The sequence below is a fragment of the Olea europaea genome, chromosome 4, assembly GCF_002742605.1.
Source record: "Olea europaea var. sylvestris chromosome 4, O_europaea_v1, whole genome shotgun sequence".
Taxonomy (NCBI): domain Eukaryota; kingdom Viridiplantae; phylum Streptophyta; class Magnoliopsida; order Lamiales; family Oleaceae; genus Olea; species Olea europaea.
The window spans coordinates 19,829,066-19,854,804 of NC_036240.1; the positions used below are offsets into that span (position 1 = coordinate 19,829,066).

General features: G+C 37.0%; 1 protein-coding gene and 1 pseudogene across 1 annotated transcript; both read right to left on the reverse strand.

Moving 5' to 3' along the window:
* The window catches only part of LOC111393142, an 85,706-nt pseudogene extending 68,921 nt beyond the window's left edge, over nt 1–16,785 (reverse strand).
* Nucleotides 16,786–20,365: 3,580 nt separating this feature from the next.
* On the reverse strand, nt 20,366–24,831 carry LOC111393143 (transcription repressor OFP8-like). Its single transcript, XM_023018534.1, has 5 exons — nt 23,944–24,831; nt 22,020–22,088; nt 21,882–21,923; nt 20,501–20,572; nt 20,366–20,374 (listed from the first exon to the last, which is right to left on the reverse strand). Exons 1-5 carry the CDS (start codon nt 24,829–24,831, stop codon nt 20,366–20,368), a joined length of 1,080 nt encoding a protein of 359 aa, XP_022874302.1.
* Nucleotides 24,832–25,739: the final 908 nt, after the last annotated feature.

Genomic DNA, 25,739 nt, shown 5'->3' on the forward strand with positions numbered 1-25,739 from the left:
GCATAATTTAACTGAGCATCGTTCAAAGTCTTACTTGCATAGTAGATCACGTGAAATACCTTATTCCTTCGTTGACCCAACACGGCTCCCACAGCATAATCACTGGCGTCACACATTAATTCAAATGGCAGATTCTAATCCGGTGTGATAATTACAGGTGCTGAAGTCAACTTCTCTTTCAAAGTGTTAAAGGCCTGCAGACACTCATCAGTAAACTCAAATGTGGATTCCTTCATCAATAAACAGCACAAAGGTTTGGTAATTTTTGAGAAATCCTTGATGAATCTTCTATAGAACCCTGCATGACCAAGAAAACTACGAACACCTTTTACTGATGTAGGTGGAGGTAGTTTCTCGATTACTTAAATCTTTGCTCTATCCACTTCAATGCCCTTCGCCGAGATTCGATGCCCTAGTACGATGCCTTCTTGTACCATAAAGTGACATTTCTCCCAATTCAACACCAAGTTGGTCTTCGTACACCATTGTAGCACCAGACTTAGATGCTCCAAGCATTCATCAAATGAAGATCCAAACATAGAGAAGTCATCCATGAATACCTCGATGAATTTCTCAATCATGTCTGAGAAAATAGCCATCATGCAGCGCTGAAAGGTAGCGGGAGCGTTGCATAATCCAAATGGCATCCTTCTGTATGCAAAGGTGCCATAGGGGGCAAGTGAAAGTGGTCTTCTCCTGATCGTCTGGTGCCACTGGAATCTGATTATACCCGAAGTACCCATCTAGGAAACAGTAATGTGAATGTCCCGCTAATCTCTCCAACATCTAATCAATGAACGGTAATGGAAAGTGATCCTTTCGAGTAGCTATGTTAAGTTTACGGTAGTCAATGCAAACTCTCCATCCAGTCACTATCCGTGTAGGAATCAACTCATTTTTCTCATTTTCTATCACCGTGATTCCTCCTTTCTTGGGGACAACTTGCACCGCACTAATCCATGCACTATCTAATATTGGATAAATAATGCCTGCATCGAGCAACTTCAATACCTCAGTTCTAACCACTTCCTTCATGTGTGGATTCAATCTCCGCTACCCATCAATGCTTGGTTTGAATTTTTCCTCCATGAGTATCTTATGCATGCATATAGACGGGCTGATCCCTTTGATATCTGCAATTGACCATCCAATGGCTATTTTATTCTCCCTTAGCACCCGAAGTAATTTTTCTTCCTCTACCTCACTGACAGTGCTTGATATAATAACCGGTAGTGTAGAAGATTTCCCGTACGCATATCGAAGATGTGGTGGCAGTTGTTTGAGTTCCAATTTGGGAGGTTTCACAATAGATGGCACTAATTTTGCAGTCTGAGTTCCCAGCTCTTCATAGTAGCGTCTGTGTATATATGGCTGGTTACTTTCCAAAAATCGAGCACATGTCTCAATCTCACTTGAATCAGAATGGGTAGATTGTGAATGTGCAATGCATGCCTCGTATGCATCGGAAGGATGATGTAGCCGAAATGTGTCTTGAACTATTCGGTCGACTACATCGATCTGGAAACAACTGTCTGCCTCAGTAGGGAATTTCATTGCTTTGAACACGTTGAATGAGATTTGCTCGTCACCAAGCCTCAATATCAGTTGCCCTTTATGAACATCGACAATTGCTCTTCCAGTGGCTAAGAAAGGTCGCCCCAATATGAGTGGAACATCCTTATCTTCTTCCATGTCCAAGATGAGAAAATCGGCTGGAAATATGAACTTCTCCACTTTTACCAGGACGTCTTCAATGATCCCTCTTGGATGTGTAAGGGATCGATCTGCTAACTGCAATGTGACTGTTGTGGCTTTTGCTTCTCCCAAGCCGAGTTTCCTGAAAACAGAGAGAGGCATTAAATTAATACTTGCACCTAAATCACATAAAGCCTTATCAAAATGACAATTTCCTATAGTGCAAGGTACAGTAAAACTCCCTAGATCTTTTAGTTTTGGAGGTAGTTTTCTTTGGATTCTGGCACTGCATTCCTCAGTTAGCATCACTGTTTCGTTTTCCTCTATCTTTCGTTTGTTGGAGAGGATATCCTTCAGGAATTTTGCATAGCTCGGCATCTGGACAAGTGCTTTAGCAAATGGGATGTTGATGTGCAATTTCTTGAAGACTTCAAGGAACTTACTATATTGCTGATCCATTTTGTGCTTTCTCAACCTTTGTGGAAACGGAATAGGAGGCTCATGAAGGGTTGACAGGATTAGTATTTTTTCCCTGTGATGTCTTGGAATTCTTCTTAACCTCATCTCCTGTTGCATTGTCAGTTTGCTCCACAATTTCTTCCTCCAAGGTTGATGTTGATTCCTTGCTGGCCCCCAAGCTTTTTACATGTGGCTCTGACAGTTGTACTCCATTTCTAGTTGTTATAGCCTTCGCGTGTTCCTTAGGGTTGACTTCAGTGTTGCTAGGTAGGTTGCCTGGTGCTCTACCCGTCATGGAAATTGCCATTTGTCCCACTTGTGTCTCCAAGTTCTTGATTGCTATACTTTGATCTTGAAGAGTTGTTTCTGTCCTTCGCATAAACTGGTTGTTGGCTTCCATGTACTGATTTGTTTGTACCATGAATTTCTCAAACATGTCCTCCAATGGTGGCTTTTTGTCTTGCTGCTGATATTACCCTTGTGGTCTATTTTGATTCTGATTAGCCCACGAGAAATTTGAGTGTTTTCTCCAGCCTGGACTGAAGGTTTCTAAATGTGGGTTATTCTGCTGGCGCTGACCCCATTGTGCGAATTCTGCATGTTCTACTCCTTGTGCNTGAATGATTAGTGTGCAATGGGTGTAGTGTAAGCTAAGTGTGTGATGTGCAAATGTGGAGTGTATGCAATGGAATGGGTGAAGCGGGTGAGTGGTCTCGAGTGTGAGTGAGAGGGAGGGAGATTTGGGGTTTAATTGTGTGGTCACGGGTTAAAACCCGTGACCACTACACTATGCGACCGCATAGTGCTGCACTATGCGGTCGCATAGTGCAAACAATTTCCCCGGTTACATTCTCGGATGCGGTCTATGCGGCCGCATAGACCAAACAGGGTGTCTTATTTTTATTTTTATTTTTTTTTAAATCAATCCATGACTGAAAATTTAAACTACCCCGAAATCGGTTTTTCACTTAAAAAATTTTGACTCACCTCGCCTATATTCCAAAAAAAAAAATGAAAATTTTGACTTGAAAAGAGGAATATGCTTATCGAAAACTTGGCACCAAAATCGATTTTTTCATAAATGTTATCCCGTATTCTGAAAGCTTAGCCAAAACGAGCATCTTCGCACATCGAAATGCATGACACACACTCGAACACCCAAGCACTTCATTTAGCACCCATTCATGCAACATTAAACGTGTAGTGCCTAGGCTATCATGCAAAATATGATCGATGACCTACGAAACAAACTAAACTCAAACAAATTCCTAAACTAATGCAATGCAATAAAATAAATTTAAGGATACAGTGGGTTGCCTCCCACTCAGCGCTAGATTATAGTCGATAGCTCGACTTTACCGTATTACGTTATTCTGGTGATCCAAGATGGACGGTAGACTTGTCCTTTGAAAAATCACCGCCCTAATAGTGCTTCAAACGCTGTCCATTAACTTTGAATGTCCCCTTGCTGTCGTAAGTGATCTCAATTGCCCCATGTGGAAACACCCGTGTAATGGTATATGGACCAGACCATCTCGATCTCAATTTTCCTAGAAACAGTTTAAGCCTGGAGTTGTAGAGTAGCACTTTTTGCCCCACCTTAAAGTCACGTCTCTGAATATGCATGTCATGCCATTTCTTAGTGCGCTCTTTGTAGATTCTTGAATTCTCGTAGGCTTCCATCCTGAGCTCATCCAGCTCATTAAGTTGTAAGAGTCTTTTTTCACCCGCAGCCTTCAAATCCAAGTTTAATTTCTTCATTGCCCAGTAGGCATGGTGTTTGATCTCAAGAGGTAGGTGGCATGCTTTCCCAAAAACCAGTAGATACGGTGACATACCTATAGGGGTCTTGAATACAGTCCTATAGACCCACAAGGCGTCATCTAGTTTCTTTGACCAATCCTTTCTTGATGAGCTAACTGTGACTTCGAGTATTCGCTTCAATTGCCTATTGGATATTTCGACCTGTCCGCTGGTTTGGGGATGGTATGCGGTGGCTACACGGTGCTTAACGCCATATTTCGCTAACAACTGCTCGAACTGACGATTGCAGAAATGTGTGCCCCCGTCACTAATTATGGCTCTCGATGTTCCAAACCGGGTAAAAATGTTTTTCTTTAAAAACTCAATCACCACTTTCCCATCATTGGTAGGCAATGCAACAGCCTCGACCCATTTCGATACATAATCCACAGCCACTAATATGTATTGATTTGAAAAAGATGGTGGAAATGGTCCTATGAAGTCGATCCCCCAGATGTCGAATAATTCCACCTCTAAGATACTATTCAAAGGCATCTCATTTCTTCTAGATATGTTACCCGTGCACTGACATCGGTCACACCTTTTCACAAATTCAAAAGCATCTTTAAAGAGTGTAGGCCAGTAAAAACCTGATTGGAGAATCTTCGCAGCTGTTTTTGAAGCACCAAAATGCCTTGCATATATAGATGAGTGACAGTTTTCTAATATCAAAGGCACCTCTTCCTCTGGTACACAGCGACGAACAATTTGATCAGCCCCCCGCCTGTAGAGAATGGGATCTTTCCAAAAATAATACTTCAATTCAGCGAAGAATTTCTTCTTCTGGTGACTTGAATAATCTGGCGGTATGATAGACCTGGCTAAATAGTTAACTATATCTGCATACCAGGGTGTTTTCATCATACCAAAAATATATTCGTCTGGGAAGATTTCGTTTATTTCCACTGTCTCTGTCTGTTCTGTGTCCTCAAGCCGAGATAGGTGGTCCGCCACCACGTTTTCACTACCTTTCTTATACTTAATTTGGAATTCAAACTCTTGAAGTAGTAATATCCAACGAATGAGACGTGGCTTAGCATCCTTCTTTTCCATTAAGTACCTGATAGCGGCATGATCTGTGTAGACTATGACCTTCGACCCCACAAGGTATGATCGAAATTTGTCAAATGCATAGACTATAGCAAGAAGCTCTTTCTCCGTAGTGGCATAATTTAACTGAGCATCGTTCAAAGTCTTTCTTGCATAGTAGATCACGTGAAATACCTTATTCCTTCGTTGACCCAACACGGCTCCCACAGCATAATCACTGGCGTCACACATTAATTCAAATGGCAGATTCCAATCCGGTGTGATAATTACAGGTGCTGAAGTCAACTTCTCTTTCAAAGTGTTAAAGGCCTGCAGACACTCATCAGTAAACTCAAATGTGGATTCCTTCATCAATAAACAGCACAAAGGTTTGGTGATTTTTGAGAAATCCTTGATGAATCTTCTATAGAACCCTGCATGACCAAGAAAACTACGAACACCTTTTACTGATGTAGATGGAGGTAGTTTCTCGATTACTTAAATCTTTGCTCTGTCCACTTCAATGCCCTTCGCCGAGATTCGATGCCCTAGTACGATGCCTTCTTGTACCATAAAGTGACATTTCTCCCAATTCAACACCGAGTTGGTCTTCGTACACCGTTGTAGCACCAGACTTAGATGCTCCAAGCATTCATCAAATGAAGATCCAAACACAGAGAAGTCATCCATGAATACCTCGATGAATTTCTCAATCATGTCTGAGAAAATAGCCATCATGCAGCGCTGAAAGGTAGCGGGAGCGTTGCATAATCCAAATGGCATCCTTCTGTATGCAAAGGTGCCATAGGGGGCAAGTGAAAGTGGTCTTCTCCTGATCGTCTGGTGCCACTGGAATCTGATTATACCCGAAGTACCCATCTAGGAAACAGTAATGTGAATGTCCCACTAATCTCTCCAACATCTGATCAATGAACGGTAATGGAAGGTGATCCTTTCGAGTAGCTATGTTAAGTTTACGGTAGTCAATGCAAACTCTCCATCCAGTCACTGTCCGTGTAGGAATCAACTCATTTTTCTCATTTTCTATCACCGTGATTCCTCCTTTCTTGGGGACGACTTTCACCGCACTGATCCATGCACTATCTAATATTGGATAAATAATGCCTGCATCGAGCAACTTCAATACCTCAGTTCTAACCACTTCTTTCATGTGTGGATTCAATCTCCGCTGCCCATCAATGCTTGGTTTGAATTTTTCCTCCATGAGTAACTTATGCATGCATATAGACGGGCTGATCCCTTTGATATCTGCAATTGACCATCCAATGGCTATTTTATTCTCCCTTAGCACCCGAAGTAATTTCTCTTCCTCTACCTCACTGACAGTGCTTGATATAATAACCGGTAGTGTAGAAGATTCCCCGTACGCATATCGAAGATGTGGTGGCAGTTGTTTGAGTTCCAATTTGGGAGGTTTCACAATAGATGGCACTGATTTTGCAGTCTGAGTTCCCAGCTCTTCATAGTAGCGTCTGCGTATATATGGCTGGTTACTTTCCAAAAACCGAGCACATGTCTCAATCTCACTTGAATCAGAATGGTTGGATTGTAAATGTGCAATGCATGCCTCGTATGCATCGGAAGAATGATGTAGCTGAAATGTGTCTTGAACTATTCGGTCGACTACATTGATCTGGAAACAACTGTCTGCCTCAGTAGGGAATTTCATTGCTTTGAACACGTTGAATGAGATTTGCTCGTCACCAAGCCTCAATATCAGTTGCCCTTTCTGAACATCGACAATTGCTCTTCCAGTGGCTAAGAAAGGTCGCCCCAATATGAGTGGAACATCCTTATCTTCTTCCATGTCCAAGATGAGAAAATCGGCTGGAAATATGAACTTCTCCACTTTTACCAGGACGTCTTCAATGATCCCTCTTGGATGTGTAAGGGATCGATCTGCTAACTGCAATGTGACTGTTGTGGCTTTTGCTTCTCCCAAGCCGAGTTTCCTGAAAACAGAGAGAGGCATTAAATTAATACTTGCACCTAAATCACATAAAGCCTTATCAAAATGACAATTTCCTATAGTGCAAGGTACAGTAAAACTCCCTGGATCTTTTAATTTTGGAGGTAGTTTTCTTTGGATTTTGGCACTGCATTCCTCAGTTAGCATCACTGTTTCATTTTCCTCTATCTTTCGTTTGTTGGAGAGGATATCCTTCAGGAATTTTGCATAGCTCGGCATCTGGACAAGTGCTTCAGCAAATGGGATGTTGATGTGCAATTTCTTGAAGACCTCAAGGAACTTACTATATTGCTGATCCATTTTGTGCTTTCTCAACCTTTGTGGAAACGGAATAGGAGGCTCATGAGGGTTGACAGGATTAGTATTTTTTCCCTGTGATGTCTTCGAATTCTTCTTAACCTCATCTCCTGTTGCATTGTCAGTTTGCTCCACAATTTCTTCCTCCAAGGTTGATGTTGATTCCTTGCTGGCCCCCGAACTTTTTACATGTGGCTCCGACAGTTGTACTCCACTTCTGGTTGTTATAGCCTTCGCGTGTTCCGTAGGGTTGACTTCAGTGTTGCTAGGTAGGTTGCCTGGTGCTCTACCCGTCATGGAAATTGCCATTTGTCCCACTTGTGTCTCCAAGTTCTTGATTGCTATACTTTGATCTTGAAGAGTTGTTTCTATCCTTCGCATAAACTGGTTGTTGGCTTCCATGTACTGATTTGTTTGTACCATGAATTTCTCAAACATGTCCTCCAATGGTGGCTTTTTATCTTGCTGCTGATATTACCCTTGTGGTCTATTTTGATTCTGATTAGCCCACGAGAAATTTGGGTGTTTTCTCCAACCTGGACTGAAGGTTTCTAAATGTGGGTTATTCTGCTGGCGCTGACCCCATTGTGCGAATTCTGCATGTTCTACTCCTTGTGCTAGAATTGGGCAAGTAGCAGTACTGTGATATGCTCCACATTCTTCACAACTCTACTTCATAACTTGCTTAGCAGTGGCAGTTTGTGAAATGCTTTCAACCTTATGGAATAAGGAATCTATTTTCGCCGACAGTGCTGAGTAAGTATCTACTTCATACACCCCAGGTGCTCTCTTCTGAACTACTCGATCTGTAGACCACATAGCTGAAGTTGTAGCCATCCTCTCAAACAGCTCCCAGGCTCCGTCAATTGTTCTTGTAGAGATAGACCCGTCAGATGATGCATCCACCATACTCTTGAATGATGGGAGTAATCCAGTGTAGAAAAATCTGATCTGGGTCTTCTTGTCAAAGCCATGTTGCGGGCACTTCCTTAACATGTTCTTGAAACGGTTCCATGGCTCTTCAAATGATTCTGACTCAATCTGGTTGAATATTGAGATGTCATGCCGCATTTTAGCTACTTTAGCTGGCGAGAAGAACTTGGAGCAGAATTTATGAGCTAGCTCGTTTCAAGTAGTGATGCTTCCAACAGGGAGTGAATCCAGCCATTCAAGTGCGTTATCCCTTAAGGTGTGCGGGAACAAGCGCAGTCTTATAGCATCATCAGAGATACCTTGGTATCTGAAGTGTTGACACATATCAAGAAATCGAGATATGTGTGTATGCGGATTCTCACTAGCCATCCCATGGTATTGATGCCCATTCTGAAATAGTTGAATCATGTTTGTCTTCAGTTAGGAAGTTCGGTTGCCCAAATGGAGGATATATAATACTAGATTGACTTTGCACCACCAATGGTGCCATGAAATCCCCAAGTACCGTATTTCCATCCTCTTCCACTGCCAAACCTTCGTTGAGTGGAATTCCCGATCGATTTTGCTCATTAGCCATTTGTTGTACCACTCTTGCTTCCCTTTGCCTGTGACGAAATGTGCTTTCGATCTCTGGATCTATAGGGACCAAATCTTGATCAGGTGCTCCTTGCATACAAGCCCTGATATGGCAGAATTAACACAAAAATTCAATATAAACAATAATAAAATAAATCTAATAAAATTAACAGGTACTAAACTAAATAAGCTCGAATTAGTGTCACAAAAGATAGAATTAAAACTAAAATTCAATCCCCGGCAACGGTGCCAAAAACTTTTTCACGAAACATTTCTTTTAATTTTAAAATCTCACCGCAAGTGTACGGTTCGTTAGCAAGTAGTAAAATGGACTATGAATCCAAGTATCGTTCCCATAAGGATTGAATTAGCTCTAATTAAACTAATGTGACCTTAACCGAATCCAATTGAATGAAAATTAAGCCCTAATTTTGGAAGAAACCCCCAATTTGAAACCCTAATTTTGAAGAAAATCCTAATTTCGAAATTGGGTTTCCAATTTCGAAATTCCCCTAATTAAATGACTCAACAACTCAATTAAAATGTAAATATGCAATTTTGGAAGTTAATGTATAGAAATAAATTGAAATAGAATCATTAGGATCTCGAATCCCCAATTGATTACCAAAAACCCTAATTTCACAAATTCAATGAATCGATGGAAAAATGCCAATTCAATGTTCCTAAACCTATCCACTATACTCTCTCGATATATATTAAACCTACTCTTGCATACCACCAGCCTATATCTCTATGGATGATGCAAATATACAAGAATGCGTGAATTTCTATGAACAATTAACGAATTGCATAAAGCATAGGGGTATATTTCTATCCCCTATCGGACCCTATGTTGATTTATATTTTATCGAATCTATTCCACTTCTCTCGAATGTAAGAAATAAATCATCTAATCTCACATAATATATGGCCAATAATTATGGATGCAATGAAAACATATAAATCAAGCATATTATCCAAACGAAACTTTATATTGAATTCATGAGATATAAGAATTTAATAGTAATCAAAGGTTCATCGATCCCCTAATGAATTTAAAACCCTAGCCTACAATCATGATTACTAAATCAAGAAATAAAAATGAAATTAAAAGATATAAAGAATACACCCGTATGAAAATCCTCGTTTTCTTGTATGAAATCTTGAAATCCTTCTTGAATCCTTGTAAAATCAACCCAAGATTGTGTTTTTGTGCCTCCAATTCGTCTCTCTGGTCATTCCCCCCTCTTCTGGACGTATTTTCATATCTTATATCGCATCCAAATTAGGTTAAAAAAAGAGTTGGAGTCGAAAAAGGAAACTGCAGAAACGCCCAGAAATTATACATATACGACCGCATAGAAGGATCCTATGCGGTCGCATAGGTCACTTGAAATTAACCAATTTTTCCCTGCATCCATCTATACGACCGCATAGATGGTTACACTATGCGGTCGCATAGTTTGTCCATCTATGAAGTCCCTTCATTTTGGTCCCCGAACTTTCCTTGTTGCTTCTTTTGACTTCTTTCTTCGATTTCTTCATCTTTTCAACAAATTTTATCCTCCAATTGATGATTGACACCATCAAATCTCATGCCACTCATTCGGCTCATCTTTCGAGTATTTGCGCTTTAGTCCTCCAACTTTCAATTGTCTTCATTTCAGTCCCTCTTCAATACTTTCTCCCTCCAGTTATTTTGCTTTGTGCTTAAGCTCATACTCGGCATGTTGTTACTCTCATTTTTCATTTAGCTCAACTTCTCAATATTTGCACCTTTGGTCCTCGAACTATCACTTTGTTGTGTTTTGGTCCTTCTTCGGCTCTTTTCTTCTGAATTCCACAATTTCCATTGAAATACCTACATTGCATGAATTTAACTAGATTAAGTCACAATTCAACCATTTTATCCATGTTTAAGTCAAGTTTGTGAACCAAATAAGTGTGTAAAAACATACTTATCAGCCTGCAAGCATCCCAAAAATTGCCTTCCATCATCGAACCCCTTGTAAAGAACAAAGAGATGATGGGAAGAACTTTGATGGGAAAAACTTCGCTGCTGGCCAAAAAATATTTCCTATATCTCCCATACCAAAGGTGACATCAAGACAAGTAGTAAAATGGGCGGACCAAACAATCCATTTTTATAGAAGACGAAGATTTTGAATTGATTGTCAGAATGTCAAACAATGGCAGCAAATTGGTTTCGAAGAAGAGAATGAAAATGAAGATGGAAGATGAAAAGTGCGAAGCATATGTGCATTTATATGAAGAGACAGAATATGAACAGCCATATTTTGCCTAATAAATGGAATTAAGTAGCCCAAAGTCTTGGGAAAAGAGGTGAAAATATCAAGAGAAAATGTACAAGATTTTTAGCACAAAGCAATTAAATGCTTGAAGGATTGGCGATTAAAAGACAAACATCAAATAAATGCACAAGAAGTTAACATAGATGTTCATTAATGATGTACAAGGTTACAAAGGGAAAGTCAAATGTGAAATTACAAAAAGAAAAAGTTAAGGCATTATATGTCTTAATTACAATCCGCCCCATACTGAACGATCCTCGTTCTGTCGAGAGGAAGTGATGTTCAATTCGGCCACAACATCTTCATCAACTTCCAACTTCTTGTACTGCTCGACCAAAGACTTAGTTCGCTCAATTCCTTGGGAGGTGTTACGCTTTTTAGCAGCCATTCTCGCCTTACAGTCATCCATTTTGGCTAGAAGTTCCTTCATCTAAGCAGCCAAACTAGCCATCAAAGAATCTTCAATCATGACTTCGGAAGAGATTTCATTCAACTCGTCCTCAGCTTTGTTGATCTCCAGAAGCAAAGACTCTTTTTCAGATACGGCACGAAGATATTGAGTACTTTTGGCCTTCAGTTCAACATTCTTGGCCAGCAAGGAGAGGACCTCGGAATGGATAACTTTCAACGTCGCTTTAAAATCAGCAGAAAGATTGAGCAACGGAAGTGTCAGTGCTTGCTCCAACTTCGCATTCAAATGCTCAAGCTTATCCTTATGTCTGGCAGCACTAGCCTTACCAATGTCCATATCCATGAAGGACACGTACTCAAATATCGACTGCTTGAGGAACTTCATATCTTCCTCTGAAGAAGTAGCAGGACGACCAGCTGGAGCAGGGCAAGATGTCTTGACTGCCCCCAGGAAGCGAAAAAGTCTTGGATGGAACGCGCAATCTTATCAGCATCATGCAAAGAAAATTGTCAATATTGAAGATTCTCACTACAACGAACAAGATGGAAGTAAAAGTGAAGCAAAGATTACCTCATCAATAATCTTGGAAGATGGCATATCCCCAGCCAAGTCTGCCACCTGTCGCTCCACCATTCGTGAGGACTTCCCCTTGTCTAAGCGAGAAGATGTTGCCATAACGGGCAGACTCATAGGAGCATCTGCAGAACTCAAAAGCAACAAATCAGAAACCAATAGCACAAGCAAAGGTAAAGCATCAAAAAATTGAATTACCTTCTGCTTCGATGTTTTGGCAGTCGATGCCCTGGGAAGAAGGTAGCTCATCCATTGGTTGTGATGAGGATTCTGGGACTGAAGATGTCTCTTTAAGCGTAGTCCCTTCATCAGCTGGCTTGGATGAAGCAGCCTCAGCGGAGGATGATGGAGCAGGAGCTACCGACACCAAGGCCTTCAAAGGAGAGGCTGAACTTTTCTGAGAAGTCCAAATAAACCATCAGCACACAGAAAAGTTTCAAGTATGGAAAAGTATGCTTGTGAGTAAACCAATTTAATTACCTTCCACCTGATGATAAGAGGGATATCATCATCATCATTAACATCTTCCTCCAGAATGGGAGATGCTGCGGTTGGCCATTTTCGACTCGGGGCACTTTTGGCTGCAGTAGGCTTGGCAGGGAAAGAAGAAGATGGACGAGCAGACTGTTTAGCGCGACAAGGAGGAGAAGGACTTTGGATGGACAAAGGGGTGACTAAAACAGGAGGAGGGGAAGAAATGCTTGGCTAGTCCAGTGAATGAAAGGCACGATTGGCATTAGTCGCAAACAATCTACGCTTCACTGACGGCTAGAGTTGTTCAAAAAGGGGATGGATGGCACAGCTAGAATTGAAGGGGGCTAATGAAATATGGCTCGTCAAAAGAAGATTGCGAGCATTTATAGCCTCTGCCTCTGCCTCTGTCTCTACCTTATTAATGATATGAAAGCGATCTATCAAGTTTCTTGAATAGCAAGGAGGAACAGGCCAGGTTTGGCCGAAACCAAGTTGGCGAGCAAAAAATTGGGGAACATATATTTCTACCCCAGCCTTGGCATTGGTCCCAGTTAAAATATCATGAAATAACTCCCTCCCGGTTAAAAACTGGATCCAAATGAGCAGAGAGGTGCTCGCGCTGTCTATAGTGGAAGGAGGATGCACATAGTCTGGAGTCAAAAAGGGAGGAAAAGGAAAGAAGGAAGGGATTGAATCCAAAGAATAAAAGAATGAAAAAATGTCCCTTCTAGACATATTTATAGGAGACAGGGGCTCAATGGCTAGCCCATAGTAGCTAGCAGAAGGACGAGAAAATGATGGAGCACCAAGCGATGGAAAATAGGATCTCAACCACATTTGAGTGAACCAAAGAGGTCCACTACTAGTGGGAGATGCACCATTCTTCAATTGAGATTGAAGAGAAGCCATGCCTCTATAGAGGGCAGCCAAAAAGAAAGAACATAAATTCAGAGCCTTACCACGCGCCAATTCGTGCGCTATGGGTAAATAGCTCGGGGAGGGTTTTATACTTGGCACACACAAAACATATTTACAAAGTCAAACCAGAAGAAAGGCCACTCGCTCAATATGGGAAAGCTCAGCGCTCGAGTGGTTATGAAGGGTTTGCAGGCTTGAATAAGACTCGGTGAGGTTTTTACCAGACTTTGGAGGGCCACCAGAAACCAAGATACCAAGAAAAATGGTATCGCCCAAAGGTGGCAGATTCACTAGGTCCCCAACATCCCTTAAAGTAATAGACATGGGGCCAAGAGGGAAAACAAAGGTATTATACTCAGAAGACCAAAAACTTAAAGCGATCAAAAAAAGTGCTGAATCAAAAGTAGGGGGTTGAAGAGAGATTTCTAACAAATCAGAAATCCTAGCATTATCAAAAAGTGCCTTAGTAGGACCATGGTCCACAAGGCGAGCATGCCACCTATGGAAAACTACATCAGATTTAGGCCAAGTACGAATACCTCTTTCACGAAGTGGCCCCAGGGGCAGAGAGTTTAGAAATTGAGGGCCTTGAGTACAAGGAAACAGCTGGCCCACCGTCGCTTGTTCGACTGCCTCTGCATTGTTGAAGAAAGGACCTAGGTAGAACTCATTGAGTTCGACATTGGCAGGTGCGAGAAAGTTCGGAGTTATGTATGGACGATTAAGGAGTTTCTAAAAGTCTTCAAAACTAAAGGAGTCGCCAGATTGAGATTGTGAAGTAGCCATTAGGGACGAAATGAAGTTTTTCAGAGTCAGTAAAATTGTGATAGAGAAACGCGAAAAAAGTGAGGCGTGATTTAATGGTGCAGTGAAATGGCGTATTGGGGGGTTATGAGGGTTTGCAAAACGTCGCACCTTTTTAAGCTATGGAAGAAAACAATGATTGAAATTCTTGAAAATTTCGAATGTTGCTGGAAACACAAAGTGAATATGGCATAATTTAATAATTGGTATTAATTCTACCATATTGGGGGGTAATTGTTGACACATAAAAATTCAGCCCAAATCGAACGGCCCAAGGAATGAAGCCCAATTGGAGGATCCCCAAATTAGATAGCCCAAAGAACGAAGCCCAATCAGACAATTTAGGATGAAGGCCCAAATAGGGAGGCCCATGAACGCGGTAACACCATCGCCCAAGCTTGCAAGTCGCCCAGGATCTGAGCGAATGGAGTGCCATGCAGTCGCCCAGAGCTGCTACTTTATTCTCGCCCAAACTTTCGAGTCGCCCAAGGTCTTAGCAAACATGAAGTGTTATGGTTATCAAGAAGCGCAGTTATCAAAGCAGTTATTAAGCAGCCCTATCACGTTCCACGATTCAAGAAATTCAATTGAAGACAGTTGAATGACAAAGAGTAATGGCAGCAGTTAGAAAAGGCAGTTCCATGACAAGTTGGTCATTACGAGGAAAGTGGGCAGTTATAGAACGATCAAGCAATTTTTAGGCGGTTGATCACAAAGAGATCATCCAGGGAGTATAAAAGGAAGAAAAGACATATAGCAAAATACCCGGAATCAAACACTCTCAAACAGAGAATATGTAACTTTCAATTTCTTAGTTTAGATTTAAACACTTCTTTTACAATAATTCGTATGCTTACGCCCCTTGGAGGCATTCTATTTTTACTTTCTAATTGTAAAGTCATCGCCAATAAAAACGCCCCTTTTCGGGACTTTGTCTCAAGAGGTTAGTCCCTTACACAATCGTCTGATCCCTTTTTAATTGTTAGCGACTAACCCGCGCGAAAAATCTTCAAACGGGGGCTATATCGTCTTTAAGAACATAATGAAATTGCATACGAGAATAGAGCTCTCACTTCGTATCAGAGACCTTCAAAGGCTGTCCACACAGGTTTCTATGGGCATGATAATGAGGTTGGGTGACATGAATAGATGCATAGTTAGTGGAAAAGAGTAGAATTCTTTAAGTTCTCAAAATTATATTATTTCATAAATTATCTTACTACTTTATACCTGAAATGGCATGAAGGAAATATTGCATGAATCTTTAATATAACAATATAGGAAAACTAAAATATGTAAATACTTTTTCAATCAATAATGTATCTCTCCATGTCAACTACTTTAATATTTATCCCAAAGAAGGGAAATCTTTATGCAATATTCTGAAGATCTTATATACAAAATGGAAGCTCAATTATAGTACGTAATGTCATTCTATTTTTTTGTGACGAAGCCTTCCCCATTCTTCATCTCACGATGAAATGGATGGATTTAGATGATGGAGGCATTTTTTTTATAAAAGAAAACTTCATTTGTCATATATTTCTTAACTACAAAAAATAAGCTGAATTTCAAATCTGTGAAATAAATTATTTTTAAATAGTTTGATCACATAAGATAATATAATATGAAGATATTACAAATGACGTATAACTGTACTAAGGATGTACCAGGGCTAAAATTTCTCTGTAAACTACATTTTGCGTACATCTATTATGCATCTTTTCCTTCTTAGTTTGTTTTACTAAAACTCTAATGGATTTACTTGTCTTAGCTCTAGATAGTGCAATATATAATTGTCCATGAGAAAATGTAGAATCCGGCAGACATAATCCAATAAAATCTAAAGTTTGACCCTGAGTTTTTATTTATTATCATTGCAAAGTATGGACGAATGGGAAACTGAGTTCTTTTAAATGGAAAAGAATTTTTATCACTTTGAAGTAGAATAAATGAAATTCTAGGTAGAAACACTCTTTTACCACGGTATTCTCCATTGGCTACCTCAGCATCAATCACATACGTTCAAATCTACGACAGATTAGTCTTGTACCATTACATGAACCTTTTGATGGATTAATGTTCCTAAGTAACATTATAGGACAATTTTGTTTTAATATAAGCTCATGTGGTGGAATACCATTCGGAGTTAATGTATTCAGGAAATCTTCATGAACACTCTGTTGAGTTTCTTCTAATGTTTCATCAAAGCTATAATAGGTAAAAGTTTTTCCTGGAATGTCTTTTAGTAGAATATTATTTATTTGATCAACATATCCATTCTTTGGAGTTAGAATTACCCTGTTAATTACAGCATTTAAATCATCAGTATAATTATTTAAATCTGGAAAGACAGCATGAATTAAATTCTTCAAGGACACTACCTCATTTTCAAAGCATAGAGTTATTTCAGGTGAAAGCTGAATCATGTTACATGTGTGTAGTTTTTCAACTCCATTACCAATACTAAGTAAGAATTTAGAGAAGATTGGATCTAACTGAGCTCTCATATTTTGAACTAATTTAAATTGCATGCAATGTGACCATAAATGTGAATATACTAAACACGCCTGCATAACGTCTGTCTTGTTTCCTTTTTGAATAACTGGTAAAATTTGTCCGAAATCTCCTCATAAGACGACAACTTTTCCATCAAACGGTAAATCACATTCATTGACATCTCTTAACATTTTATCAACGTCCTCAATAGTATAACGATGTAACACTGGTGCTTCATCCCAAATAATCAATTTTGCCATTTTTAATAAACTTGCTAATGCACATTTTTTACTAACTGATATTTCAAGAGGAATTTTTAACCTAGAAAGTGCAGTTCGACCTCCTGATAACAAAGAAACAGTAGCTAAGGCTATACAATTTTTTGACCTTACAATTGAAAGCAATGCTTTGTAGGGATACATTTTTCCTGTTCTGCCTGGTCCATCAATAAAAAATATACCACTGCCATCAGAAAAAAATCTCTGTAAGGATTTTATCATAAGTGATCTATTGTTCTTTGTTCAAAGATTCTGTGTATAAATTATCAGATTCAGTAATAACATTTATCATTTCCTCAGCAATCATGTTACCTAATCTTTCTTCTTCTCCTATATTTATCTCAAAATGCACAATACAATATTCATTTATATTTTTACCAGCTAATTCTAATAAAGAATTTATTTCCTGTAAAGCTCTAATTTCTGCATCTAAGTTAGACATACCAAAATTTATATAGTACTCAAAAATAAAGTTACGGAATTTGTTCCACAGTGATCATTAGGTCCACACAAAGTTAATATAGTAGCAAATAAACAGCGCAAAGAACTTGGTATTTCATAAGTAACGGCTTCTTCCAAACATAGCTCACAATAGTTATTACTACTTAATAAACCATGTAAAAGAGCTACCTCGCGAAATGATGACGCGGAAACACCATTTATCATTTTCAAATTTTCATATAATGTTGCTCCTCTAATATGATTGAGTAAGACTCGTAAATAATATCTTTCTCCTTCCATTATATTAACTATACCTATTCTCCCAATAAAATTTCTTTTCTTTCTTCGAGCTATATTCGACTTTGTGCATCCCATACAAAAAAGTGGAAATTCTCTATATAACAATGTTTTGGCTAATTCATCTATAATATTCATCCGAAAGAATTTAGTTAACATTGTTCGCTTATTGTGATCTCTATTAATAACTATCGACAAACTATCAAAATTTCTGTAAATAACAGATTGACTATTCTCTAGATGCAATTGTAATGAAATAACTAGTTGAGACATTTCAGATAAAATGAATCCATATATCCTCCACATTGCTTCAGGTGGTAAAATCCACCTGGCAGACTGTCTTTCAATTTCATCAATGACAGACACGGATTTGTCATTATTTATAGAAAAACTTACTTTGTCATGTCCTTTGTATATATATTTATATAGATATTTAATTGATTTTACAGTTGAACAAACTTCTACATTTATATGACAATCATATTTAACAGAGAGATAGAGATTATAAGGGACAACCCATCTATTGTCTAATAAATGTCCTCTAACAGTAACCGCTTATTCATTTTCACGACGTTTGTAATTTGGGTAACCATTTTTGTCAATAGAATTTTTAGGGTTGTATTCTTTTGGACAGTCATGTTTACATTAACCTTTTTTGTTCATACAAACATTCTTAGAATTCAATGTACCACAAGGACCATACATAATATGTTTCACTATAACAGAATGTAAATGAGGATGTTTATTTTTATCTGGAATTTCACATGAAACAATCGAATCAATTAAATCAACACTTGTAATTTTATAACCTCTTTTAAAAATTATCAAAAATGAGCATGTGGGAGTCCTCTTTTCTGAAATTCTATCACATATATACACGCAACAATTGGTCCAAAAATGTGATGTTTTACTATATCAAATTTTAGCTCTCCCAATTTAGCTCTAAATATACGAGTAGTCAGGTCTAGTATATTTTGACTAATATCATTGTTCTTTAATTCTTATTTTATTTCTAACCAATTAGGATTACATGTTATCGTCAAAAAAATATCTGGTTTGCCAAATCTTTGCACTAATGTCATTGCATCCATATACCTTTTTGTCATATCTCTAGGTCCACCAACAAAGAACGATAGCAAAATAATCTTTCGATCAAATTTATAACCTCTATTTTCACCATATCCTATACTATCAACAATTCCTTGGTAAAGTTCTCGCGTATTTCCTTTTGATTATTTCGAAAATAATCTAGCCTACTAGTTTCAATTTTGATGTACATATCGATAACATATTGTTGTAAAAGTCTACCAGCATGAAGCAAAATAGAACTACAAAAATTTCTTACCTGAAGTTTATAACAGTAGTACTCACGACACGTAACCTGCGATCTTTTTTTCTCATCGTCAAAGCTGGAAACAAGTAAAACAAATAGTTAAGTTAAATATCAAAGAATAATAAGAACTAATACAATTAAACATACATTACATTTTTCCATTGTTAACTTGTATTTTCTCCATCAATTAATTCTTTGGCTAAATGTATGATATTCAAATCCATGGAATTGTCTACTATGTGGGATTGGTGAACTTTTTCTTTATAAAATTTTTCAATACCTTCATGCCATCCAGGATCACCATAAGGAAATAGAAATGGGTACTGAAGTGGATCATAACAACCAAAATAATAATGTATTCTATGTGAAACACCAGAATGACAATAAATTGATATATCACGAATTCTAATGTCTGCTGAAGGATCGTCATCAATCCAAATTGCAGCTACTTGTTACAGATAAGGTGTATTGTAAACTCTTTGGTTAAGACCAGGTCACATCTAATATGTATTTTGTATGTTTTTAAATCATCAATATTACTTAATGAACAAAAAAGTTTCTTCGAGTATGGATTGATCTTTAAGATATGGATCAACTTTCGTAAGATTGACTCAAAAAATTTGTTTGATTTTTGTAATCAATGTTGTATCTCATTATCAGTATCATAAAAGTACAATTGCAGATATGATGGACAACCATCATTTGGTAAAAGCTCGTTTATGTAATGATAGACCTGTCCTTGAACTCAAAATTTATAAATACCTTTGTAATTTTTGTGCAAATCTTTATCACATCTGACACCAAATGAAATAAAAGCAAAATGATTATTATAATTACGTCCATTGTTTTTAAAAAGCAGAGCATCACGTGTATCCGAAGTAAATAAGTTGTACAATTCATTAAGTACACTATTACTTTGTAATCTAACATTTCCATCACAACAACAAAAACCTTTACTTTTGTTCTCAAATTTTTTTTGCATTGCAATAAATCACCAAAGCATTCATCAAATTGTAACATACCAGCGTTGCTATGAAGCACACACGGATCATTTACGTATAAATGTTGATCAGCCACTAATTGTTTCGAAGTACCAATTTCAATGCTTAATAATGGTTGATGAGCAGATTCTCGAACCACAATAGAAAGGAGAAGTTTTAAATTTTCATACATTAAATTACAATTGAAAAGAAAAATAAATAAAGTAGATTCAGAATGGAGAATGATTTAAAAACAATATTTCTAAACTAACTGCAAAAACAATTATGCTCACCAATTTCTCTAGAACTACTACTTTTATCACTCAAAGTTACTTCTGCCTCATCAAGAAATTCAGGCCTAGTTAGCAAAATGTGCATGTACATTGTATTTTCTTACATTCAGCATACAACTCCCTGCGCCTTTATTTTGCATTTCCATGCGTGCTTTAAAACTATCATCTTCAGTCATCTATTGTGAATTACAGAAGAAACAAAATAAAGTTTACACATATGTCATTATTTGTATTGTTTTTCGAACACTGAGAGAAATTTAAGAATAGAGAATTCACCATACTGCTAATGGAAAAAAAAAAAACCAAACAAATATTTATATTCCAAGAATAATACGATGAGTAATAAGAAGGAAGAACGGTGTTTAGTTTCACCAAAAGCGGTGTTTAGTTTCATCAGAAACGGTGTTTAGTTTTATACAATATGCATTATCTTTAAGAAATAAAATGGAAATACTAAAATGTTCAATCCAATGAAAATGTAATAGAAGTAAATGGAAAATCACCTGTACTTAGTTACAAAAAAAATCAAACAACTTATAAACTAATAATACTATAATGGTAGAAATGGGAATAACCAACAATAAAATAGGAAAGCAAAAAAACATGGTCTACAAATAGGTAAGTTTAGAGGATATAAGTGCACATTAATGTGCCTATAAATAAATAAATAAATTTTAAAGATATCAAAATCCAAGAGTGTAAAATGTAGAGTATTAAAAATAAAGAAAAGAGTAAAAATCAATCAATACAGAAGAGAATGGGCCGTAACGCGTACGTAGGATAGTTAAATCTTACGACCAACTTCATAGTAGTTGTCATATAATAAGTATAGATAAAACTTTGTTGGGTAAAACTCTGAATCGGTACGAAGTTAACCGACATCTTCAATTGTACTTCAAATCGTTCGAACATGTCAAACAGTTCTCTCAGACTTCAAAGCTTGTATACAAACAGATCACCTCGTTCCTATCAACAGTGTACGAGAAAGACCAATTGAAAAATACGTCTAGTACATTTCAGAAATTGTTGAGTATAAAAAAATAACATACTACTAACCAATCGGTAGATGCTTTTGGAAGCTCTCAACTCCAATAGTGTCCTCAAATAGAAAAACAAAGAGTTAATGCGTTGTTTCCCTTTGTACTCAATGTAAAGAAAAAGAGTCGTTCAATATTCCAAAAGACATCAACATAGATTAATGGAAAGTTAGGCATCAACATTCTGGTTTTCGAAATCACACATTAAAAATTATGAGAGTACCTCTCATAACATGCGTCATCAATTTTATACAACGTAAACAACATCTCTTTGAGGAATAAACAAGAAGAAATAAAATTATCGAGTTACTTCCATTTAAACATGTATAAAAAAAAACCCACAAAACATATGGAACAACAACATTTGAAATGGGTTTCAAGATCACATTATGTTCAAAGATGTAAACAGTGCAACGTTTGGAAACGCTATTGCAAATTATAAACATACCTGAGGTAGCAACCTAGTCCAAAATGAACGCTCTAGCAGCATCTGAAACCACAATGCCGGATGAGCAAATTATAAGTTCTAGGGAATGACTATATTAGAAGAACAAATATACACATAGTTACACAATTTTTCACTTACAAATACTCTGTGAAGCTTGTGAAGCATCCAATATTTTAGTCTCTTCAAATGTTTCTTCAATCCTCTCACCTATACAAATAAAAATAAATAAAACTCAACAATCAAACAACTCATCCCAGATCAAAATATAAAAAGAAAAAAAGAAAATTGAAAAACATTATTTTTTTATCCAATTAAAATTTTAGTAAACTAACGTATCTCAGTACACCAAAAATATGTGTGGTTGTGTTTGTGGCTCAAGATATAGAAAAATAATCCATCAAAATTTATTTTTTCTTCATTCTTAAAAGTTACAAGAACTGTATTAAGATTTCTCAACCCATAACATAAAAAAAAGGAAAAAATATTAGCTTTGTACCAAAATTGTCCGAAGGAAATTGCCAAGACAAGGCAATGTGACGGAGGAGAAGGTGTTGGCTAGAATTTCTGGTCGCAAAAAACAAGACCCATATTCAGATTTCTAAAACCAACAACTAAAAAAAAAAATGAAAAAATGAAAAAAAAAAATTTAGGAAAGCAATAAGATTTACACAAAAATCATTTGAAGAAAATAGCCGAACTCATCTATCGCTGTCTGTCTATAAAATTTCTGGTGGATGATTTTGAGGTCGGTGTTATGTAAAGCGAACACATGAACAATGACTGACGAATCTACTCTTGTTTCGAGGTCAGCGGCATGCGGGAGGAAACGTGAATAGGGAAACACGGACTCACTCTTATTTATGCAAGTTTCAAGTTTCGGAAGAGAAATCGAGAGATGAGTAAAAGTAGAAAAGTAGCTTCAAAATCGCAATAGTTGCATAGATGTTAGTTAAATAATTTTTAGTTTTGTTGATGTATTTGAATTAAATAGAAGTTTTAAAATTTTAACTGTATACTAAAATATCAAAGATTAAAATTCTAATCTAACTCAATCTTAATCAAAAACCAATTCGTTGTAGATTTCACATTTCAAATTATGAATCTTTAACATTTCAAAATCTTGATAGCTCATCAAATTTGATGGGAATTTTTTCTTGACAAAATTCTTGAATTTTAGCCCATGGGCTACAAAGTTTAAACTGGCCCATTACGAAACAATTTTGAGTCCAGAAACTTTTCTGGACCTGTTCGACTGCTTTACAACCCATAAGAAGGATTTCGGCACAAGAATTTTCTGTCTCAAAATTCGGCCCACTTAAAATTTATTAATCAGAAAATAAAAAATAATGGAAAGTGCAAAAGACACTTGAGACTAATTAACAAGATAAAGTTTGGCTGAACTTGAAAAACTCGATGCTACACTCAAGATCGAGTGGTCAAGTAACAAAACATGATCAAAATTTTGTGAGAGTCATGCAAGTTCTAGTCCACCTGATACCACTAAAGAATTTCATTATATCGAAGAAAAAAAGATTATGTATTTTCAGGCTTACGTGTCTCTCTGATTTTTTCTATTATAACACAAGACTCACCATAATCGGCTCGATATATGTAGAAGGAAAATTAGTTGTGCGAATTTTTCAAAGTACCCCTAAAATTAATTAGGTCGAATGGTCAAGAAAAAAAATTGTATAGTATATTAAGCTCTACATGATCAAAATATACCAAGGCTTGAACTTCATCGAGTGTAGATTGATCTATTTTCTAAATAATGAAATATAGTTCCTATTTGGGCCTCATTTTCTAAAATTCTTTTTTTTTTTTTCAAAATCATTTTCAATTACATATTTCATGGAACCATAATTTTTCAACCACATATTTCATCTTCTTCCTTTTTTTCATCTACTAAAAATTTGATTTTAACTAAACCAAACGAGGGCATAACACATGCGAGGGAGAGCAGAGAGATGAAACAAGAAGCATAATTTGAAATTGAACAATAATAAAGAACATTAATCCAAATTCAGTTAGAAAACAATGTTTCACAAATCTCATTAAAAACGTCAGAAATAATTCCATGATAAGAAGCTTCATTCAATGACAAGAAACAGTGCAACAGCTTCTCAAGATCATTGCTTCCAAATATCTGCTGCTCCACAATCATTTCCACCATTGACGCCCTAAAATCACTGTGTGGATCCTTCGAATATTTCTCCATTGCATAACTCTCTTCAGTCCAATCCTCCACAAGTAAAAAAGAATTTGTTAATCTTCTAGTTGGATTAGTCTTTCTCTTTTCCCGGGAGGTTTTCCGGTGAACTTTCCTGGAATTACTGTAGTAAATCTCAGTTGAAATATCAGAAACTTCAAAACCAAATTCAGGGACAATCTTTTTAGGCCTCATGTGCTCATTTTTTCTGCTCTTTCTGCTGGTGTTTTGCCCCTTCGAAGCGGATTTAACAGAGTTTTGAACTGTATTACAGCTATTTTTGGTGGTTTTCCGGCTGTATTGATCAGTGAGTACAGCATTATGAATTCTCCGGCTTGATTCAGTAACAGACTCGCAGGAAACCGTAGATGAAAGGCTAAAAAACGTGTTCGTTTCTGCATCAGCTTCAGTTTTTTCATCGCTAAACCACCCACTGTAGGATGAAGAACTGTGGGTTATAAAATTCTTAGAACTTTCTTTATCCTTACCTTTCAAATTCAAACCCGAAACCGGCGTTACAGGAGGACACCATCTTCCATTTCTATCAGAACTTTTGGGGTTCTTGAATTCATTCTTTGGGGGCTTTTTGAAAGAAAAAAGTTCATTTTCTTGGCTATTTTGACTGGTTTTAGGGTTGTTAATGGAGGGTTCTACTGCATCTGGTAGAGTTCTGAACTGGCATGAAGTCAAAGAAGAAGGGAAAATGCGAGAAACTTTGTGTATGAATTGATTAATCTCCATGGATTTGTATTAAAATTAAACAGTAGTGGTTTTGGAAGTGCATTCTTATATAGAGAAGAGGATGCAAAAGCTTATGTCACTATAAATTGTCTTCTTGCATGTTTTGAATAAACATGGTCCTACGCCATTTTTGTAGGTTTCATGTTCGGATAAAAGAGGAGCGTTGTGGTGGGTTAAATGTCAAGTGTAATACTTCGTCAATTTTGTGACATTCATTTGCATTTTTTCATCAATATACTTTTTCAAAATAAATATATTTTGCCCAGTTTGATCTGGTTGAAAATTAGATTTTTTGTAGATTTTAATAAAAGTTAATAAAAAAATGTGAGTCTCATAAAAATGTATGGTTAAAAATAAGTTTGAGAAAAATGAATTTTTAAAAATTGGAGCCAAAGGGCTTCATCTATTTTTTGTATTGGAACTTTTGATCTAAATGATTAAGTTAAAGAGAGAGACATTTATTTATGATCTTACATTGCAAACTATAAGTATTTTATAATTAAGGGCCTGTTTTTTTAGTGATTATGAAAATTAATTTTTTGATCGTTAGAGAGAAAAGTGGGTCTCACCTGTGAGTGATGAAATAAAAAATGACGGCTAAAATATTAAAATAATGATCAAAAAATTGATTTTTTTGGGTCAAAAATTGCCTCCAAACAAGGCCTAAGTTTATATTTATATAACTGCAATATTCATAAATAGGTGACACAAAGACTTAGAATTTGAAATTTTTGTCAACTGAAATAGTATTTTACAACAAGTCTTCTTATAAAGTGCAATATTTTTCAAAAGATGGTAAAATTATACATTTCCAGTTCATCTTCCACAAGCTGCATCTTCTATATTCAACATGTCATTTCAAATGGAAAATCAAGACTCTAACTTGCTATGCATTGCTTTGCCTCACT